Source organism: Cuculus canorus, chromosome 1, assembly GCF_017976375.1.
Source record: "Cuculus canorus isolate bCucCan1 chromosome 1, bCucCan1.pri, whole genome shotgun sequence".
Classification (NCBI taxonomy): Eukaryota; Metazoa; Chordata; class Aves; order Cuculiformes; family Cuculidae; genus Cuculus; species Cuculus canorus.
This window is the reverse complement of record NC_071401.1, coordinates 191,324,003-191,340,963: the sequence shown is the minus strand read 5'-3', so window position 1 is coordinate 191,340,963 and position 16,961 is coordinate 191,324,003. Positions and strand designations below refer to the sequence as shown.

The window sequence follows — 16,961 nt, the reverse complement described above, 5'->3', positions numbered from 1 at the left end:
ACATACCACATTATACTTTCATAATAAGATATCCCAGCCCAACAATCTCTCTGCAAAAAAAATAAATGCTGTATCCTAAGTGGACGTGACAGTTGGCTAGTGTCAGCAAATGGAGATATTATTGGTCTAAAATCTTTGGGGATTTATAAATATTTTGATACTTATTGGTCACAAAATTATGTGAATAATGAGACAAGCAAAAGACAGAGTAGCATGTGATGTTCAAAGTGTTGCTTCAGAAAGTATCTGTTCAATCTGGGATAGAGTTTATAGACAAGGTTTTACAAATATTGCTTTTGAAGCTGGCTGATTTCAGCTCTGAATCAGTAGTTTCAACTTAGTTCTATGGTAGTGTGTTAAGAAGTGCTTGTTTCTGTGCCAAGAATGTTTTACAACCACTCATTTTCGAAGTAATTCTTCTGGAATTTTATGAAGATGTTAATTATGTTGAAGCAAGGATAATTTTTGCATTACTATCTTGATTGAAAATGTGTGTCTGATTTGTAAGTGGCATTAAAATTCCTTTGTCAAAATCCTGTGCTGAGGAACATATTCTCCAGCTCATAACTAGGACATCTAGTTCCTTGGGAAATCTACAAGGGGAAAGAGTTAGGATAATGACAATAAATTGAAATTATGCTTTGACTGGGGAGAGTGTAACTTCTCAACCAATGACAAATACTTTAATGGTTAATTTGATATTAAATAGAGGACAAATTTCAAATAGAAGTGCAAGTACATTTTTTGGTACTCTCAAAGTCTTGGTTGAAGATGGCTTTCTTCTGGTGCCTTGACTTAGTGCTGCAAACTGTGAGGTAGGCATAAAGAAACAAGTTTTTATGAGACAGCAATTTACGAGTTTGAAACCTTCACAGCTGTACTTCTGTACTGCTATGTTCTATGCAATAAAAATTAATAAACTTACTATGTAGTTGGAGTCTATTTGTACCCTGCACAGCAGAGATGTGGTAACTTTAGATTTGTTATATGTTTGCCTCAAATCTAATTCTTCCCTGTTTGGCTTTATTAAAAGTGAAATCAAGAACACTGATAGCCAAGGACTAATTCAGAGAAAAAAGGCATACCTGTGACGTTATGGGTATAGAAATGCTGATATTATAACTTCTCCCCCTGCCCCCCCCCCCCAAAAAAAAAATCCCAGATAATAAAAAAAAAGCCCCCTGTGCTTATTAATAGTAATGCAAGCCTTTTCTTCACAACTATTGTGAAGGAATATTAACTTGGCCAAGAGACTATTGTGGATGAAAATGGGATAACAAAGCTGTGAAGTTCTGATGAGCGTTTCTTTGAAAGGAAACCTAAAATTGATCTTTTTTTTTTTTGGTGTAAAGTATTAGCCATTCCTAGTGCTATGTAAACAATTATAGAAATCAATGTAGAGGAAATAGGTAGTTAAGAAAAAATCTTGTCATACTACCTCGATGTCTTGTAATATCAAGTCAGTTGGGTTTTGTATTCATCCTTTGCCTTAACTATTAACAATAATAGATAGGAATGTTTCAGAATTTAAATATAACCTTCACCTAGACTCACAATTTTGACTGTTGGATGTTTTTTCTACATTTGATGTAGTATAGATAATTTTTTTTTGATGGTTCTTTTCTATTCTACTGACCTTCCCTACTAAAGATTGCCTGGAATAAGGGTAGTATGCTTAGGTGTTAATGATAAGAGAAAGGCCCTAGTTTTTGGTTTGCTTGTTGGAAGTAGGTCAGAGAAGGCTCGTACATTGTGTATTAACTGCAAGTAATATATATTAGGCTTCTACTAAGTGCTATAATATATAGTATATAATTTCCCTTATTTTCTGTGTTACACTAAACTTCATGCTAAAATTAAATAAAGAACTCAACATTCAAGGACCAACTTCATATATGAATCAAACAATTAGTGTCTTGATATGCATACAGCTCTAGCAGCATCATCAGACTTTATCTTCCAATTTACCTGCTTGATCATAGCAAGTTATTTTTGATGTCTCTTCTATTTATTGTCATTCACCCTGTTGTTTTGTGAATCCATTGGAATAGTCATAAATGTTAGGAAGGAAATGAGAACTTCTGCTGCTGAACAGGTTGAAGAGATAAAATTCCCTGTACAGAAAGCTGTCAGAAGTTAGAGAAGCAGTGCTTCTTTTTCCACCCTTCTCTCTCTTTGCTTCCTCTTTGTGAAGATGTAGCATCTATAGGTGTACGTGAGAACTATCCTCTTTTTGAAGCTGCAAGATAGGCTCCAGATTTGGAGCTTCTGTGGCTGTCAGGAGCCACATGGGTTGGTGACAACTGTCAAGGCCAGGCACTGGGGCATGTGCAGATAAACACACGGCGTTCTTCTTTCTTGGGTGTCAGGAAGGATTCTGTATTGGATGATGTTGAGTAGACAGCTTTCCTGGTTTTTAACATGTCAAGGCTGTTTAGAAGAGCAGCGTATGATACCTGTTTTCTAATGTTTTGTCAGGGGTCTGATTTGCTTCTGTTTTTGGAAAGATGCTGTTTTTAGAAGTGTAATCAAGTAGTTTTTGCTTTGTGTGGCGTTTTTGTGGGTTTATTTGCATTTAAGACAAGATTCTAACTTCTGACAGGCATTTTGTATGTTTTTATAACTCTTTCATGTTCTCAACAAATTCATGTCTAGCCATTTGCTCCTTGAGCATGCTCTGTGTTAAATATTGGCCCAGAATGGAACTCCTTTTTTGAGCCACGTGTTATATGGAGAAAATCCAGCCTTACATGGATTTTTCCCATTACAAAGTACTGTAGAATATGAATGTGCTCAGTACATTTTTATGAGAAAGTGAAATATTCAGTAGGAAACATGAGAGGAAAAGGGAAGAACCTGGCGTTTAAAAGAAAAGCAAATGAAAATCGAGTAAAAAAAAATGTGATACTGTAGCAACTTGCAGACTAGAACTTAGGATATTAATTTTGAGAAAACAGAATAATTTCAACCCTTTTAGCTCTTTTATTTATTTTTTTTAAATTAAAACTAAGATTTGTCTGTCTCAAGGTAACCTGAGAACTTGAATGCAAGTATCTCAGTTAAATGTTACCATTCAATTTTATGAAGTGGCCTGATGGGTCATTTGTAAGAATAAATCCCATCTTAAAACCAGTAATAGATATGTGCATAACTTTTATATCAAATGTATTTCAAATAAAATGTGAGCATAATTAATGTATTTTAAGAGTATTATTAGAACAGCTTCACTGATAATCTTTTTCGTATATCTAAAATGGCACTCTATGTATATGCTTCAGTTTGTTCTTGCCTCTCTTGTCACCAGAAGCTTTTTTTTTATTTTATGCTATAGAGTGTTAGACTCTAGGAGTGACTTTTTTTTCCTACTTCTATTGTTGTTGAGAAGGGCAGTGTTCTTGGTTTTCTTTCCTTTCATTTTCGTATTGAACCATTGGAGAAAAGCGTAATGTGAACTGATGCTTTAACAGCAGTGATGTGCTAGGGTCAGACTATATGCTTTTGGGATGATAGTCATGAAAGCTTGCTGCTACATCCAGTAGGAATTCTTGCATAGACTCTTTCAGTTGTAACGTGTGACAATTGTCAGTGGCAGAATGCTAGCTGAACGTTAGTGTAGGGAAAATTTAGAACCAGAATTTTATATGTTTTTTGGAGTAGTCTGAAATCCTGTGATTTTGAAGGATTGTGATATAGGACAGCAGTCAGTGTTGGTGCAGAAATGAAATTATCATATACTCAGGACCGGTGGTTTGTGATGGAATTGACTTAACTCCCGGACGTGCAATCATCTGCCTAAGTTTCTATGCTGAAAGCAATTACTGTACCACTTACGAAAGCAAAAATGGAAACAAAAGCCTTGAGAGAAAGTTCAGAAGATCCTGTATGACGTGACAACATAGTAGAGGAGGTTATTAAATGGAAGAGGAGGTTGTTAAGAACCATCCAAAAGATGAAATTTTGTGTCAGATAAGGAGACTAGAGCAGACTATAAGTCTTTTCAGGCTAAATGCATGGAAACACTTCTAAAAAAGTTTGACAAACAACTTGCAAAAGGTATAAAAACTAGTGTTAAATATTTGTTTTTTATCAAATATATTGGGAGAAGGGGCATCTGTAGGCCTAGCAGACAATTCCAGTGTAAAAAGAGCTCCCAGAGAGGATAAGGTTTTGACAGAGGACCATAAGTAACTATTTAATTAGTATTCAGTATTCAAGAATGTAGGGAGGTATTCACTCCCAAATCCTACTTTATGAAAAATTAGTCAGAAGATTGGTTTCAAGTAAGTGTTATGTTGTAAAACAAAGATGTTTTGTCCTTGGTGTACATTTTCACTTTCATATCCAGTGTTGAGGTTTTCTTCCATAAAGAGCAGTCCTTTGAAACCCAGTCCCATAGGATATGTACACTATTGTTTGGAATTACACAGCAACTCAAACTACCCCTAATTAAAGGAAATGCTTGTTGCAGGATAATGTCAAGAATGAAAACTGATTTCTATTGATACTTGCTGAAATAAAACATTATTCTTCCTTTATTTCTGACTTACAAAGAATGAGTGCTTAGTTCAATAAGTCCTACAAGTAGTTGTTTATATTTAGCCTGGAAACAGAGACTTCATTTGAAATAATGCCATAATTTAAATTCTCTTTGTCAGAACTGTCTTTACTTAATGATGAACATGGAAGGAAAGCTCAGCTGCATCACAGGATAGAAATTTTTACTAGAATGAGCTGTATTCTGATTTGTTTATATAGTTCCTATCTTTGGCCTTAAATGAGTTATTTAAGAGTAAGTGGAATTTTTATCCTGAATGATTTGTCACCTATTTAATCATATTCTCCATACTTGATGGTAAATTTGCATCTTTTGTTGTTTTATGTGTTTGTTGTTGTTTTTTTCCTCTCTACGTGAGTTGTTTTTAGAAGTTGGTACCCATGTTTGTGCATAGATTCCTATTTCAGTCGAATTAAGGGAGGAGGAAAAAACCCAGTAAGGTGAGAGGTGAGAGAGGTCAATGAGGTGTAGAACTGAGAATGAGCAGTTGATGTTACTCAAAAGTAGTAGCAGTAGTTTGAGTTGCAACTTGTTTTCTATTTTCTGTGTATACTCTGCCAAATGGTTTGCTTATGTGTAACAGTAGCCAAGACTTGAAACTGTAGCAAAATGGTTGGGGAAGAGGTGCTAAACTAATGCATAAGGTCTGTTCCTTTCAGCCAAACTAACAGTGATACAAATAGATCAGACCCTGGAAAGCATACTTGTCCATAAATACTGTACAAGGACTCGTGGAGCAGTATGATGCACAGTTGGCGATCAATTGCCTTTGAAGACTCTTGGGGCCTTCGTTGTTATTAATCCAACACAGGAGCTTATTATAATGTTCTGGGATGGAGAAGAAATACATATATAATTTTCAGATGTATTCAGTTAAAGCAGATATCTGATTTTTTAATTCATAAACTATACAAAATACCAATTTTCTAGTGTTTTTTTCCCCCATACTATATGCTTATTTTGCCTTTACTTGTTCTGATTGATTCCTGCCTTTTTGACTTGTAGAAGAATATTATCTGTTAGGTACAATTTAGTACTTGCTAGCTTGAGGATTTACTTGACATAGAATCATGAGTGGAATTGAAACCTGTTGCGATATGTGTTAGGCCTGTGGGCGAGTATCTAAGCTGCTGACTGCCCTGCTCAGTAAGGCTGAGCTTACTCCCTAGGGTATGGAGAACTACTGGAGGTGACATGAAAAATTGCTGAACATAAGAAACAACAGTGTGAGAAGCTGACGGAAGTTATATATTATACCTATGAGATGCCAAGACTTCACAAGTAGTAAAGGGTAATTGTGTGAGAAATGTCCGAACAGTGTGATTGCATGGAAGGGAGCACTGGGGCCACTTTAGAAGGTGCAGTGGTAAAAGACCAGCAGTGCCTAGGTAATTATTTTAGAAATACCAAATCTGGGTATAGCTGTAGCGAAACTGAGACTGTGAAGTGAAGGAATAATAGCAGTGTTTTGTTGATTTGGGGCAGAGAAAATGAGATGGAAGGGTCGTGGAAAAAAATGATGGAAAATGGTAAGATATGCGAGGAGGCGCTGTCTGGGGGTACCTATTGGGCATCTTATGCTTGATCATCGGAGCTGGAGTGTGACAATCTAAACCTATCAAAACTACACAGTATAAGTTAAACCTGCTTCAGCTGCCAGGAGGGCATAGGGAAACAGGGCTTCCTTGGGCTGGCAAGGAGGCACCTGATTGGGTGGATCAAGAATCCTGCTGTTCACTAGTTTAGTGCTTCTTCCAGGCCCATTGTGGAGCCGTTACTCCATAGTAAGATGGTATAAAAATATCTGATTTATGGTGCTTCAGGTCATTCACTGCCGGTACTGTTAGGCTGGGTGCTAGTTCTTGCGTTTGACAGTCTTAGAGAACTTATAATATCAGAATTTTATCTTCCGTGCTTGAATTGTATGCAAATTAGGTTAATCAATCAGATTTCTCCTTGCTTTGGGAAAATTGTTACATTTGCTATGACCTAAAACCGTAGCATATGAATTTAGAAAGTTGCCTTTTAATTGCAACACTTTTCCAGATGTAAGTGGTCTGTTATCATAGTGTCATAGTGTCATAGTGTCATAGTGTCGTTAGGGTTGGAAGGGACCTTAAAGATCAGGTAGTTCCAACCCCCCTGCCATAGGCAGGGACATCCCCCTAGATCAGGCTGCCCAACGCCCCATCCAACCTGGCCTTGAACACCCCCAAGGATGGGGCATCCACAACCTGCCTGGGCAACCTGTACCAGTGTCTCACTACTCTCATAGTGAAGAAATTCTTCCTAATGTCTAGTCTAAATATGCCCCTCTCCAATTTATACCCAGTCCCCCTCGTCCTATCCCCACAAGCCTTTATGAACAGCCCCTCTCCAGCTTTCCTATAGGCCCCTTCAGGTATTGGAAGGTTGCTATAAGATCTCCTCTGAGCCTTCTCTTCTCCAGGCTGAACAAGCCCCACTCTCTCAGCCTGTCCTCGTACAGAAGGTGCTTCAGCCCTCCAATCATCTTCGTAGCCCTCCTCTAGACCCGTTCCTACAGCTCCATATCCTTCTTACGTTGAGGATTCCAGAACTGGACACAGTATTCTAGATGAGGTCTCACAAGAGAGGAATAGAGGGGCAGAATCACCTCGCTTGCCCTGCTGGCCGTGCTTCTTTTGATGCAGCCCTGGATACGGTTGGCCTTCTGGGCTGCAAGCGCACATTGCTGGCTCATGTTGAGCTTGTCATCGATCAGCACCCCAAAATCCTTCTCTGCAGGGCTGCTCTCAAGCACGTCATCCCCTATCATGTACTGAAAATGGGCTGTTTGAAGCTATTTGTTATGAAGCTGACTGTTTCTGTTCTTTGGAATGCAAAGGTTTTCTAATGTGAATTTCTGGATACACATCTGTTTAGAAGATCTCAATATTTTGTCTTAAAGATGATCTCAAACACCACTATAACAATTTCTCTGTATTGGAATTTGTGTCCTTCATTCTGCTGGTCACCATCTCTCCTCTTCCTGGAAATTTTTAGTTAATAATTTAAGGTTTTCTTAACAATACAGTGAATTGTCTTGGCCAGCAATGCGTACAGGTGTGGAATTACAGTTGGTGATTTGAAGAAAAATAGAGCGGAAATATATAGGAATGAGGGTCACAAAGTCAGAAAGTAAGGAATAATGAAGTCTGGAGAAGAAAGTGAAATGCGTAAATGAGACTCAGGAGTGATGTGTAAGAAAGTAGAGGTTAGGAGAATAGTGTCGGAAGAGATGAAGGTTTCAATGTGGTTTTGTATTAGTATGAAGGAACCTTGATGTAAGAGTGAACTTTGTCATCGTTACTACTGTTTTGTACGTACCTTACTAGGCTCTTCAGATGCCTCTGCACTTAAGGGGAAGTGAAGAGAGTTCAAAGCCTTGCTGTATCTAGATGTTCACTGAACCTAAAATGACTCTGTCTGCCAGTTTTGGTTTCTCTGACCAAAGTTCTCTTGCAAATTTTTTTTTGAAGTTGGAACTGGTAAAATAAGCTTAAATTTGTTTTTGCCTAATAGCCTATGTTTGCATTTCCAGATTAAGGAGAAGGCAATAATCTGCATATGCCAATTAATAAAGAGGGAGTGGAAGAACTGGCGTTACAGTTTTTGTGTGAAGAATACTTGCTGTAAATGGTCAGCATCTTGGATAGTGATGGACTGTAGATAAGAAAAAAATGGGATCCGATACAGCTAGCACAGTTAGGTTATAAACTCTGTAGTATATTTGATCTTACTGTTGTCACAGACATGGATAGACCACAAGTACAAGGAAATATGAGGGTGGTGTATTTCCCGTTTGCTGGAAGTCAAATAAGCGTTCATATTTGATGTGTTCTTATACTTTTTCCCATAGTGTATGGTATTCTATTCTTTGGATTGCCCAAGGTATATGACTAGAGTTTATCTTTGGTCATGCTCAATATGATATTTCTAAATAATTAGGTATTCTGCTGTTTTGGCATCCCTAAATATAATTTTTACTGAAAGAAAATAACCTTGACTTATTTATGTATTACTGCCTTAAGAAGATGTCACCTTGACATCCTTGTATTTCTTGGTCTGTAGGAAAGTTACAAATTAGCTCGTTAAAAAACAAAGCTACAGAACAAACCATGGCTTTAACTCAGAAAAATTTTAGGAGATTTTTTTTTTTTCAATTTTTCCTCTGTCAGTGTATTTTGACTTTTTCAAGGGTTTGAAATATTGTAGAAAAAAAAATCATGTATTAATGAAACTTCCTTTTCTCAATGACAATGATATTTTAAAACTTATGGACAAAAGAGTTTCACTGATGTTCTAAGGAGATCATCCTTTTTCTTTAGACTGGATTCAAGACTTGTGATAGACACGTTCACTTGAATGTTCAGATCTTGCTTCTTAATATCCATTCTTTTTTTCTGCTTTTCTGAATTTCTGGTCCTAATGCAGCATCTCTTCACTGTTTCGCTTGGGTTTTGGTGATATGGCTTCACAGTTCCAAGTGAGAGCTCTGTGGAGCTGCTGTTGTCTTGACCGAGCTTGCCCCTCAATGCGAGAGGGAAAACATATCTAGTTGAATGAATGTGTCCAGTGCTGTAAACGTTTCCTTACTTGAACAATTGTTGGTAAGCCCATGTCTGTTTGGAAGTCATGATTAGTTTGAAGTGACCACTGTAAAACTGCTCATCTACCTATGACCATGACAGTCTTTCATTTTTGCCTCCTGCTAGTTTTCTATTTTCTGTAAGAAAAAGAGATGGAAGTACAAATTCAAACAGCTGGATGTTTCTTTTTTTTTTTTTTTTTGGCCATGTTTTATTTAACTTCATATTAAGGCTGTTTTTCTTATTTTAAGACAAAATGAATTTCTCAAGTAATATTTTTGCTGGCATTTATCTATAGTAAAAATAGGGCGTCCTAATGATCAGGTAACTTTATACTGCAAAATCCAGGTTACTGGGGGTTTGTGTTTGCTTTGGTTGATGCTTCTTTGAGAAACTGTAATTGCTAATTAAGAGTTTTGATTTTTTTTCTCAGTAACTGTTTAGCATTGATACACATATATATTATGTATTTTTAAAATATTGTAGTGATTTCAGTGGACTGTGTTTTCATTCCTATTCAAAAATAATTGTAAATTTGTCCAGGAATAATTTGCCATGATATTTTGCATTTCTGAATATTATGGATGCACGTTTCTTTCAGAGTAGTAGAAAGAGGGTGGGATGGGAGGATGAAGACGTTGCTGTAGGAGTCTTAAATATAGAAGAAGAGAATATGTATCCATAAATGGACAAAGTCAGTCAGTTGTGATATCCACTCAGAAAATTCTTATTCTAACTACCTCTGTACTTAGTTTTCTTGGAGTGAGTAGGTAGAATGTTTTTAAAGGCTTTGTTGAAGTGTAGAATTTGGAAAATACACGCATATGGTAGAGACTAGATTCACTGGAATTTATGTGATTCAAATTATATATAATGAATTGGGATAAGTATATACAAAGTAAAATGTAGAATTTTGTTCCGTACTCTTTAGCAGGTTGATAATTTGAACTTGTGCAGTTGTAACCCCTATTTTCTACTTAGAGGAAAAAGAGAAAGAGCTGTCTCATAAGAATATTGTCTCTTAGGGACAATGTTAAGCATCTTTTGTCTTCAGATTTTCCATGTTTTTTTCTGAAGTTTTTTTTCACATGATGAACAGTTTTCACAACAAATTGTATGAAGTTCTGCAGATCAGTTTAGCTGGGTATGGGAGCTGACAAGCAGCTATCAAGAGAAAGGAGTACAACATGAAGAATTAGTATACAGCTTAGGACTAAATTTCAGCATTCAGACATAAAGTATCATTCAGTTTCTGTAACTGCAAGTCTCATTTTTGATTAGGATCTGTGTAAGCTTATTGTACAATGAGTCTCAGTATCTCTTGTGTTAATCATGCATACTAAAAAGGAGTGCTGAGAAATATTCCACAAAGTTACCTTATTGCATCAGTACCTATTAACATAGGTATCCCTATGAATAGTAGTTATCCAGTATTTTATTAGTTTGTTAGAATTACCATATAGTTCTGATGTCATTGGACCTTATAAGAAAACATGATCATTGTTGTAAATGTTGTTGTGCTAATTTGAGTGTATCTATTTGTTTATTGGTAAGTTTCCTTAGTTCTCATGAAATACTTTTCTTTTAATAGAAGAGTTACGGAAATTGAGTTGGTCTGGCATTCCCAAACGGGTTCGTCCAATTGCATGGAAGCTTCTTTCAGTAAGTTGTTTTGGTTTTTTTTTTTTCCTGTGCATTTAGTAGTAATAGTTTTTTCAGCCATTTCTAATAATTTTGCTTGAGTTGTAATCCATCAGTAATACTTGCAAACACTGTGTCTTGTAGCTGAATTGTAATTAAAGTTCTGATCTTTTGCTCAATTTCAAGATTACTTTGTGGAAGAGAAGGGAGGGGAATGAGACATAGTAGTAAATCATGTCAGCTGCATATCTTCATTTTTCAGCCTGGCTTTCTGTGAAAGAAAGGTTTATGTGATAACAGTGACCTCTTTCAACCAATTTTGATGGAATGCTGGACAGTTCAGAGACAAGTACTTCCTCACAGTTTTCTTCAAAATAGGCATGCAGTAGGAGAAATGAAGCCTATCAGTGTCCTATGAAAGGCTTCATTCTGACTTCACATTAAAGTAACTACAAGAAAGGATTAAGACTGTACTGAGGAAAAGCTGTGATAGGATCTTATGGGTTTTTTGGCTGCTTTTTCTATAGTGGTTTGAGACGAACAAATCTGGGCCACTGGGTTAAATTACCTTGTGGCATTGGCTCCCCTGATGTCAGACCTCAAAGTCAGGTCAGGGAGACAAGCTAATTAAAAAGTTAATCACTTTTGTAGTGTGATTTTTTTTGGCTGGCTAGGCTCTCTGAACTTTGCCCAGCGGTCAGAGGATTTTGCAATGAGAGAAACTTGGGAGTAGGTTGACTGAAATACCACAGAACAGCACACTTAGGTGTTTCAGTCAGGTGTTGCAGACAAGCTTGTAGGAATCTGGGATTCATGGAGTTTGGTTTTACAGAACTGGATTTGTTTTTTAATCTCCGTGTTTACACTGTACTTGAAAAGGTTCTTTTGCAAAAATAAAATGTGCTCCTCATAGGAGTATTTTTCATGTCAATCTTTTCAGCTATAATCCTTGTGATAGCAAACGATTGTGCGTTTTAGCTGTTTGTCAGCCCATGCTTGGGAGAAGAACTTGTGAAGATGTTTGTACTAAAAAGGAGCAAAAATCTCATGCTGTCTGCTCTCAAGAGTCTGCAAAAGACACTTTATCAGCAAATCTTCATACATTTAAGAACTGTTTAAAATTCTGAGTTTTACACACAACAGTTTAACACTATTGAATTTTTCAGAGAGCAGACTTAAATAGCTTTGCTTTTTATAGAATAATTCAGCAGGGAATGTGAAGTATTTACCTCAGATTGAGACTGATTTCCAGTGACTGAAAGAGTCTCTCTTGCTGATGAGTTCTACTAAATTTGTAGTTCCTTCTAATGTTAAATGCAAATGCAGCTTCTTAATGGTAGATATTCAAATATCTTGCTGTAATCGCAGTTAAACATGTGTTGTACAGTTTATTTCAGTTCTGTTTCCAAAGTTGTCTGAGATTTTGGTAATGAAAAGAGCATTTCTTTCTTTTTTTTTCCTCTTGAAGTTTAGGATAACTATTCTAAAATACTCAAAGTAGAGAAATTATGACTGACTCAAAATTGACTTGGAAACACAGTAAGGTGGGGCGTAAGGATAGGTTACGTTTTGAATCGGAGGGCTGGCAATGCGGTTTAGAGAATTGGAATTATGTGAAAGTTAACTGCAATCACTGTCTTGCCTTCGTGTAAGAGCGTGGACTTTCCATGAACTTCAACTTCATTCCATAAGTTGATTTTATTTTAGTATTCCTGAGGTTCTTAGTCTAGAGAAATTGCTAAGTGTAGAGTTCCCTTGTTCTGTTGTTTTAATCACTCCAGTTCAGGATCCATCACAGTTCAATTCTTATCTTCACCTATCTTGCCATATCTCTGTAAAGAAAGAGTCTTCAGGTTATTTTATTTTTACAATTAAGAATTAAGTGGATTTTTTTGTATTTTTGAGGAAGAGACTTACAAAAGTATGTGCTGTAGGTTGTGGGTTTTATTTTTAATGTAACAAATAGCAATATTTTAAATGTTCTCAGCTTCTCCTATGTAATTGTTACCATGATATCTTATCTACTAACTAGTCATCAATTAATACTATTTTAATAATTTTGGAAACCCAAAGACAAGTCACTTAGTAATCATTACTTTTCTATACTGTACGGCAGCTGCTTGTTTCATCTTCTTTCCAAAGTGGGGAAGAAAATGTGCTTTGAGTATTTGTCATCATAAACCCCATGATGCTTTTTTCTAATGATAATTAATTTTTAAGTCACGTTAGTTGTTTAAACATGTTACCTAATGCTAATGTACATCCCATGTAAGAGAGGGTAATGTGATAATCTTTTGTGCAATAAGGTCCACTGGGAGCTATTGGGGAAATAAATGTAGAAAAGCAAAACCGGTTTGGGCAAAGATAAAAAAAAGACCACAAACCTGAAGGAACTAAAGCATGGGTCAGAGCTAAATTAAAGCTAGGTGTGTTTATTTTGAACTTTTTCAGAAGTCTTACTAAAAAAGTCCAAACTATGACTTGTTTGGGGAACTGAGTACATTTAGTAATAGCTGAGGCAGAAGGTGATGGTTTTGTTTGTAAAATCACCATTGAAATTGAAATTTTGAAAATATGATTTGAAAAATCAAACAGTTGAGATGTTTATTACATAGAAGGTGATAATTTTACTGTGTCCGAGTATGTTTTTTCAAAGAGAAAGTATATGAAAATCAGGGCTCAAGGGCTCTTGAAATTATGCCTGTCTACTGGTAACCGTACATAGAAAAATTATATATATATATATTTTTTTTTTTAAATACAGCAACAACATTAGATGTATCGTGCCTAACTAGCAAGCAGAACTGTTTAGGCCTACTTCTCTTTTGAATAGCAAGACTGAAGATATGGTTACAAAAGCCTCTGGAGGAAATTAATGAATAAACGGATTAAACTCTCCACCAATTTATTCCCCAATGATATATTGCAAAGCCTTCCAATTTTTGAAAATAAAACCCAATTTGTGAAGTGAACAGGAAACAAGACATCCAATTGAAAGATTACTTCAGTCTTTGAAACTGAATAATGGCAAAAAGACTTGCTGAAAAAATATTGGTATCCTTCAAACAATCACGTTTGATCTCACAAATGAATTCTTTTCTAATGGAACTAAGATATCCTGCAGGAAAAAAAACCCTATTGAGAATAAACAAGAGGCAGAATTCAATATTTAAGTTAATACAAAACACTGGGACAGGATATTAAATGTCACGCTGAGTCTGGAGGCAAAAGTTAAGCTGGTGCAATTTAAAGTACTTGGAACCAGATGCAAGTCAGTATGTCTTAAAAGATACAGTTTTGCCAAATTGAGCACCTCTGGAATTTAATACTGGTAGTAATTTTTCTGTTGTCATCTTTAAGTAAGGAATTAAAATACAGGAGAATAACATTTTAAAATTGTTTTGTTATAGAGATACTTTTAAAAAATCTGTTGATGTTTTAGAATGGTTTGTATTTTTATTTTTCCTAAATATTGAGGAAAACAGAAGTTATAGAAATGGGATTGCTGCAGGAGAGTAGTGGAACTGTATATGTTTTCTGAGAGTATTTAATTTTACTGTATAACTAGGAATTTCAGCATGTTAAGTTTACCTCTTCCATTTTTGCTTGTAGTGTTTAGGGCTGAGTAAGAAAGTTGTTTTTGTAGATAAATGCACGTTATCTTATTAGTTACTTGTGGCTGTGGCTCATTGTGTAAGTGCAAATATATCCTGCTCTTCTAGTATAGGATTTTTTTGATGTTATGAGGATTTATATTTTTAATGAAACTTAAACCTGACAATTTGATTGCTCTTTTACTAATTACCATTCACATGAAAGGAGAGCTTTTGTAATACTGGCAAGGAAAATCTTAATTTGACTTGACTAGTGAATAATGAGATTATTAGTTGTTTTTTTTCCTTATATTATCTTGAATGTCCAGATCTCTTTCAAAGCCATCTATCTTTAGAATGATTCTTAAACAAAGTATTTTTTCAGGACTGCCAAGTGTGTAAAATATGGACTAGCTTTCTTTTGTGCAGTGTTCTGGGATATTGGAGTTGATCGTTTGAAATCAAGCTGCTTACAAGAAAGCATTAACTCTTTCTGGATATTCAGGAAACTTTTTATGTAGCCAGTTACATGAATACTAGTGCTTCTAGTTAAGTGTATTTTATATATAAACTGAATATTTAGTAGCATTCATGATATTTAATTTCATAAAATGCTGAAATATTAACCTGAGCTTGTTTTTTAAATGGCAAGTAGGCTGAGGTATTAGATATGGGGATCAAATTGAACAAAAGAAGGAAATGAGAATGTCATTCTTTGGAGGGAGGAAGAATTGGTATTTTCAGATCTATATGAATGAGATCGATGAATAACATTCAGATGTATTTTCTGCTTAATGAAAAAATGTATAATCCTGCATACCTGACATATGACTTCCTTAGTATCCATATCTTATGGAACATAAGATAATATTTTAAATTGCTTTTGGTAAACAACTAAGGAAATGTACAGCTAGTGTTCTCACATCTAATAGCCCAGTCACTGGTGCTCTTGAGTCTATTTCTGTGATTAAACTTGTAATAAGTTGTTGAGATGAAATGAAAGCTTGAAATTATTTTTTCTCATCTGAAACAGTGAAACAAAGTAGATAGATAGAATGTTTTCAGAGATTTTGAATTAGTACTCTCTTGCATTACAAGTCTTACCATAATTAAAACATATTTCCTAATGTGTATTGCTCCTACTTGAAGGCAACTGGGGTAATATGCTTTTTGTTTAAAAAATTAATAGAATTGCTCCAATAATGGCCATGTAGGAATGCAGAAGTTGATGAACTCGCATAGAATTACATTTATCTGAACTTTATTTATTTCAGCTTTTCTCTTTGGAAGGCAAACATTATCTTAAAATTCTTGATGAGAAATTGCTTTTTAAAGGTGGAGAAAGCTGAAACTGATTTTGTTGAAGTGGTTGCTTCTGAACTTTTGTTATCAATTGGAAGCATTAGGAAACTGATATAATAGCTGATTATTCAGATTCACGTAGGACTGCATGGCGCTGTATCAGTTCATTATCTTTCCTGTCACACACATGTAATCAAATGCCAGTGGTGATTTTTGTAGGGCAGAGGAATATCCTTTTCATGTCGCTGTTTTTTTTTCTATGTTTTTCAGGGCTATCTTCCTGCAAATGTGGACCGAAGAGAAAGCACTTTAAAAAGAAAACGCAAAGAGTATTTTGCATTTATTGAACAATACTATGATTCCAGAAATGATGAAAATCACCAAGATACCTATAGACAGGTATAGAAGACCTATTGAAGTGACTTTTACCCAGAGGACGTCTGCTAAAGAGCTTAAAGAGATTATTTTTGAAGTTTGCTACGTTTTTTTTTTCCTATTTCTTTAATCTTACTTGATAGACAGCTCTCTAATCAATTGTTTTCCTACATTTCAGAAGCCAAAATATGGAATACTTAGGTCTGAAATTTGAAATGGTGGATTTCATTTTAGTGTCAGCTTTAGTCATGCCATGTGGTACCACTGTTCAGTGCTGCCATAGTTTTCCATTTTAGAATAGTAGGGTTTTTCAAATCTCTCATCTCCTGCTCAGACACTTCTTCAAATGAGTGAGGATGGTACAGGGAAAGTAGAACAGTGGCTATTTCTTACTGATTCCATACTTCCACTTAAGAAAGTGAAACTGTGTATGATGTGCAATAAACATAGGCATGTCAAACTTTCTTGCCTACCCAGATAAGAAGATAACTTGAAGAAAAGTCTACTATTAAAGTGAAGTTTCTATCACTAATTATAGAGTAAGCAATCCTACTTGACCCTTTCTTAGGGCAGAAGCAGCTGAGATGTTTCTTCTGCTTCAAGCCTGATCTTTAGTTATAATAACAATTGTGTAATAGTGTCAATTGAATATGACTTTACAGAAGTAGGTACTATGTATTTACTGAGAATTACTGTGAGGTAATGAGTATTGCAATATTACTGTGATTTGCAAGCAATCAAAATGTGATATAAGGATCCTAAACTGTGACAGCAAAGTATGGGGTTTTTCCCATTTTGTCTTGTTGATAGCTTAACATGACTTAAAGATTTGGTCATATGTTCTGAAATCCACTTTATTCCAAAAATAGTAATAATTAGTGAAAC

The 16,961-nt window shown here is 35.5% G+C and overlaps 1 protein-coding gene across 2 annotated transcripts in view; it reads left to right on the top strand.

Moving 5' to 3' along the window:
* TBC1D22A (TBC1 domain family member 22A) overlaps positions 1 to 16,961 on the top strand; it is a 169,342-nt gene that overhangs the window by 15,946 nt on the left and 136,435 nt on the right. For both annotated transcript variants that reach the window (XM_054065116.1, XM_054065109.1), the window contains 2 exons: positions 10,757 to 10,827; positions 15,972 to 16,100. In XM_054065116.1, the coding sequence (XP_053921091.1) occupies positions 10,757 to 10,827; positions 15,972 to 16,100 (200 nt within the window). The remainder of the gene's footprint in view (positions 1 to 10,756; positions 10,828 to 15,971; positions 16,101 to 16,961) is intronic.